The sequence below is a fragment of the Acomys minous genome (assembly GCF_964271855.1).
Source record: "Acomys minous genome assembly, chromosome: 20".
Taxonomy (NCBI): Eukaryota; Metazoa; Chordata; class Mammalia; order Rodentia; family Muridae; genus Acomys; species Acomys minous.
Window position 1 is genome coordinate 22,201,092 of NC_140502.1, and position 5,536 is coordinate 22,206,627.

The 5,536-nt window shown below is 57.2% G+C and overlaps 1 protein-coding gene across 3 annotated transcripts; it reads left to right on the forward strand.

Moving 5' to 3' along the window:
• Positions 1-244: 244 nt before the first annotated feature.
• Positions 245-5,405, forward strand: B3GNT8 (UDP-GlcNAc:betaGal beta-1,3-N-acetylglucosaminyltransferase 8). Of its 3 annotated transcripts, none has more exons than XM_084771664.1 (2): positions 245-691; positions 3,696-5,405. In XM_084771664.1, exon 2 carries the CDS (start codon positions 3,728-3,730, stop codon positions 4,895-4,897), a length of 1,170 nt encoding a protein of 389 aa, XP_084627790.1. In that variant the 5' UTR covers positions 245-691; positions 3,696-3,727; the 3' UTR covers positions 4,898-5,405. The 3 variants fall into 3 exon arrangements, with proteins under 3 accessions (XP_084627790.1, XP_084627789.1, XP_084627788.1); XM_084771663.1 differs by lacking the exon at positions 245-691 and adding an exon at positions 701-2,389; XM_084771662.1 differs by lacking the exon at positions 245-691 and adding an exon at positions 2,897-3,336.
• Positions 5,406-5,536: the final 131 nt, after the last annotated feature.

Consider the following 5,536-nt stretch of genomic DNA (forward strand, 5'->3'; position numbering starts at 1 on the left):
ATCCATAGTTGTGGGGATAAAAGTTCAAGATGGGTTTGGGGGGGCTGGGTCTTCGGGCATGAGCATGGCAGTAAGCTCCTTGCCGTAAACATAAAAATGGGATGCCACGCACTCGGGAGGCAGAGGCGGGCGGATCGCAGTGAGTTCGAGGCCAGCCTGGTCTACAAAGTGAGTCCAGGACGGCCAAGGATAACACAGAGAGACCCTGTCTCAAAAAACCAAAAAAAAAAAAAAAAAAAAAAAAAAAAATGGGATGCCAGAAATCCTGGCGTGCAGGTCATCCCAGACAATTGGGCAGATGCCAACTGCCTGTGCCCGTGGCTGCTGTGCTGACAGCTGTGGCTACACCGATGGTTTGGCTGCTTGGATTTTGGGGGGCACCCTTGAGTGCTCAGGGTGTGTGTGTGTTCTGTGTGTGATCAGTCTGAGAAAGTCAGAGCTCCCATGATAGCCTCAGAAACTCATTCTCGGGCCTTGACCCCTGCCCCCAGCCACTCTAAGGCTCTTTTGCCAGTGTGCTTGAGCCACCCACCCGGTGAGGACTACACCTGGGCCCTGGTTTTGAAAAGAGCCCATTATTATTTAAAGATTTATTCATTTACTTTTACAGCACGGATGTTAAGTGCGTTGGATGTGCAGTACTTGTAGTAGCCAGAAGAGGGCACTGGATCCCCTGGGATTGGAGTTACAGGTAATTCTGAGCTGCCATGTGGGTGCTGGGAATTGAAGCCGGATCCTCTGCAAGAGTAACTATTGCTTTTGACCACTGAGACATCTCTCCAGCCCTGTGTTCTTAAGATTACAGAAAGCAGCCAGGTGGTGGCGGCGCACGCCCTTAATCCCAGCACTCTGGAGGCAGGAGGATCTCTGGGAGTTCGAGGCCAGCCTGGTCTACAAAGTGAGTCCAGAACAGCCAAGACTACACAGAGAGACCCTGTCTCAAAACAAACAAACAAACAAACAAAAGACTCCAGGAAGCTCTCCAGAGGCAGAGGCAGGAAGATGTGTCTATATAGCAAGTTCCAGGATAGCCAGAGCTCCATAGTGTGAAATCTTATGTCAAATGCACATAGACACATATATACATGTTTGCATACATGCATACATACATGACTCAAGAGTGTCCTCCACTGCTAACAAGTCTATAAACTCTAGGATCCACTTGCTCCAGAGTGGGGCCAGCTGATAAGAAGGAGAGAGAGCTTGTTGCCAGCAAGCCCAAGGCCCTGCCTTCAACACTCAGTACTTTCCAATAAAACCAACATCCCTGCATTAGGGAAGCTGAAACAAAAAAGAGCACAGGAAATGCAAAAAAAGACAGTTTTTAAAAAAAGATTTATTTATTGCATATGAGTGCTTTATCTGCACAAGAGGGCACCAGATTACATTATAGAGATGGTTGTGAGCCACCATGTGGTTGCTGGGAATTGAACTCAGGACCTCTGGAAGAGCAGGCAGTGCTCTTAACCACTGAGCCATCTCTCCAGCCCCACAAGACAGTTTTTTAAAAAGTGAGGGGCTGGCAGGTGGCTCAGTGGCTAAGAGCAGCGGCTGCTTTTGCTAGGTTTTATCCCCAGCATGCAGGGGACCAGACGCCTTTTCTGGCCTTCACGGGCACCAGGCATGCAGGTGGTGCACAGGCACACGCAGGCAAACTCCCCATACGGGGAAGAAAAAAAAAAAAGATGAGGACTTGAAATCTGTGTAGGTTGAGACCTGGCAAGTGTGTGTAGAGTGTGCGGTGAGGTTACTTGGGCAAACACATGCGCGTTTCAGCTCTGATGAATTACCCTGCGCCACAGAGGTGGGCTGGCTAGTTTGCCTAGCTGACTGCAACATGGACCCAATAGTACCCGGCAGTTAAAGCCGGGAAACTAGAAATGCCTTTAACTGCGCCTGGGAGCAAATAATGACTATGGCCCCCAAACTACGATCCCCCCCCCCAAGAGTGATCTGCCACTGACCCTGCATTCTTGGGTCCCGTGTTCGTGTACATCACAGCCTCCTCTCGCGCCCTCCTGGTTCCAGCAGCCGTGTGGTTTCTTTCTTCTGGTTGAACCCAGGCTGCTCCCAGCAACCAGCACGGCTGGCCCCAGGAGGAGGATGCCCCAGGCGCACCGCCTTCAGTGCCCTGGAGGGAGATGAGCCAGGAAAGCTCCGAGGCCAGGGTGGGCTTGGCGCTGCCTGGCCCTGGGCCGCCTTGCCCACTCTAGCTAGCTCTTACTCCATTACCATTAGTGGTCACCATTTCCTCCCCGCTCTCTTCCTCCCTCTGTTCCCACGGCTCCATTATTCAAACTTGGAGGGAGGAAATCGGGGCTGGGCAGATAACAGACTCGGGCGCTGCTCCACTGGGTTCCTTTAATATCTGGACCGCCCTCCAAACGAGGTAGGCTGCAAGGGGTCAGCCGGGGGCTTGGCGGGTGGGGAGCGGGCTTCCTCCCAACCTAGTCCCTAGAGATCTGGGCAGGTCCCACCTGCTGGCCTCCCTAGACTAGCTGGCAAAGGCTCAACAGCAGAGGCCCTAGGGCAGGGATGTAAACACAGTCAGACAACCTCCGGCCCCCAGGGTGGGGCGTAAAACCCAGAGCATCACAGGGCGGGCCCCTCTCTGTCTGGATGGAGGCGGTAGGAACCGCTGCACAAGTTGGAGGGGGTACAGGCTCGCAGTGCACCTCACCCCATCACCTCCTATTGCTCTCGTGTGACTCCCCTTGCCCCCCCCCCAGCCACCCTCCCCACCCCGGCTCCTTCTTTTCCTCTGTGGGTTTTCCCGGGTTGCTAAGCTCTGTTCTGACCCCTTCACCTGCGCGGGTCTCTCCTGACTCACCCCCTCTCTGCTGTTGTAGTAGCCTGCCAAAGTCTCCTGGGTTTTAATCCTCCACACCCCACCCCACCCCGGCCCGACGCCGCTCACAGCACAGTCACGAGGCTTCCTGGCCGTGGCCTCGAACTAGCTAGCCCCCTGGCCTCCCTTCTCTTGGCAATTTGGGGCCGGCCCGCGCAGGGTCCCCGTCGGCGGCTTTGGCCACCCCTGCACCTTTCCCGCTGTCTCAACCAGAAAACCAGCCCCAACTCGCCAGGGCGCCTCTCCCGGTCGCCTCCCCTTCCCGGGCCCCGCCCCGGCTCCTCCCGGCCCCAGGGGCCCTCCCAGCCTCCTCGGCTCCCGCCTTCCCACCCCCTCCAGACTCGCAGCGCGGGCTGGGCAGGCAGCCCGAGGACTCACTGCTGTGAGGAGGGAGTCCGGGCTTTGACCCGAGGACCCCCCAGAACTGGCGGAAGCCGGACCCAGAGGTACCCGGGGCCCCAGGCCCTGGGGCGGGGTTGCTGGAGGAGGTAGGTAGGTAGGTTTCCAAGAAGGTAAAAAAAAGAAAAAAGGAGTTTCCCCAGGGAGCTGGGACTCCTGAAGAGGCTGGAGTGTAGGGGAAAGGGCCGTGAGTGGGCGAGTGGCATTGGAGCGGTACTGCAAATAGAGCAACACCTTGACTCCAGGAAAGGGAAAGAAAGATTGGACGGTGGGGAGGTCTTCAGTGTAGGATAAGGTGACAGTTGGGGACTGCGGGCCAGCCTGCCTAGGGCCAGGGTCTCAGAAACCGTAACTGGAACTGGGTAAAACCCAGGCTGCTTGCCTGGGCCCTCTTTGGAGGTCCCCCCTGCACCCTAAAGACCTCTGTGGCTCCTTGTGACTCTTACAGCCCCACTGGTGGCCCTTTCCCTGGGCCGGGTCATGCGTTGCCGCAAGTGCCAGCTCTGCCTGTCAGCACTGCTCACACTCCTGGGCCTCAAAGTATACATTGAGTGGACATCCGAGTCCTGGCTTAACAAGGCTGAACCCCGGGGCACCGAGCCCCGCCCTACACCATCCAGTGCCGAGCCCACCCTCCCCACCAACCTCTCTGCGCGCCTGGGTCAGACTGGCCCACTGTCCCTTGCTTACTGGAATCAGCAGCAGCGTCAACTGGGAGTCCTGCCCAGTATGGACTGTCAGACTTGGGGGGCTGATGCTGCCTCAGCGATCTTGGACTTCCTCTTGTACCCCAAGGACCTTCAGCGCTTCTTGCTGTCAGCAGCCTGTAGAAGCTTTCCACTGTGGCTGCCTGCCGGGGAAGGCAGCCCCGTGGCCAGCTGCTCGGATAAGGATGTCCCCTATCTGTTGCTGGCCGTCAAGTCAGAGCCGGGACACTTCGCGGCGAGACAGGCTGTGAGGGAGACCTGGGGCAACGCAGTCGCTGAGACCCGGTTGCTCTTCCTGCTGGGGTCCCCACTAGGAATGGGGGGTCCTGACCTAAGATCACTGGTGACGTGGGAGAGCCAGCGCTATGGTGACCTGCTGCTCTGGGACTTCCTGGACGTTCCCTACAACCAGACGCTCAAAGACCTGCTGCTGCTGACCTGGCTGAGCCACCACTGCCCCGATGTCAGTTTTGTCCTGCAGGCTCAGGACGACGCCTTTGTGCACGTCCCTGCCCTGCTGCAGCACCTGCAGACTCTGCCACCCACCTGGGCGCGAAGCCTCTACCTGGGCGAGGTCTTCACCAAGGCCAAGCCTCTGCGCAAGCCTGGGAGGCCTTTCTATGTGCCGAAGACCTTCTTTGAAGGTGACTACCCAGCCTACGCAGGTGGAGGTGGCTATGTCATCTCAGGACGCCTGGCTCCCTGGCTGCTGCAGGCAGCAGCCCGTGTGGTACCTTTCCCCTTTGATGATGTCTACACTGGTTTTTGCTTCCGTGCCCTGGGCTTAGTGCCCCGTGCCCATCCGGGCTTCCTCACGGCTTGGCCAGCAGACCGTACCAGGGACCCCTGCGCTGTCCGAGGCCTGCTGCTGGTACATCCAGTCAGCCCCCAGGACATCATTTGGCTCTGGAGACACCTGTGGGGCCCAGAGTTCCAGTGCTAAACGTGAGAGCTGGGCGGGGAGTGGGGTGGGGTGGGGGAGCTAGTCTAGCCTGAGTCCTTCCTGAAGCCTTCCGGGCCAGACAAGGGGGCCAACTGTGTTCAGCTACTTCCTGATTTTGAAAAATGTCCTCCCTACTCTGAGGCCAGGAGTTATTTTTTTTTTTCCCTTTGTGAGACCCCTGCAGGGATGGCAGATACTTCTGCACCCTAACCTTTACACCTGACGCTCCTCAGCCTGGCCTTGCAGGCTCCAGTGGACATCCTGGACACTTTACGGACAGCAGGCTTCTAGCCCACGGGAGGGAGGGCTGTGGGGGGGCCTGGTGCCAAGGCGGCTCTTCAGCTTTGCCACATTTATAGAAGCAGTGTCACCTAGCCTTTCTGCCTAAAGAAGCCACACTATCCCCAGAGGCTGCTGCTGTGTGCGTTTCTATAATCCCAGAACTAGGGGCTCAAGCAGGATCGCAAATTCCACTGAGATACTATGTAACTACACAAACACCACCCCCAAAACCACATCAGCCATGCTGGCCTCTCCCATCCTCTACATGCACGCACGCGCACACACTCACACACACACACACGCATGCACACGCACACACTCAGACTTGAGGAGACAGACACCAGAGGAAGCAGAGAG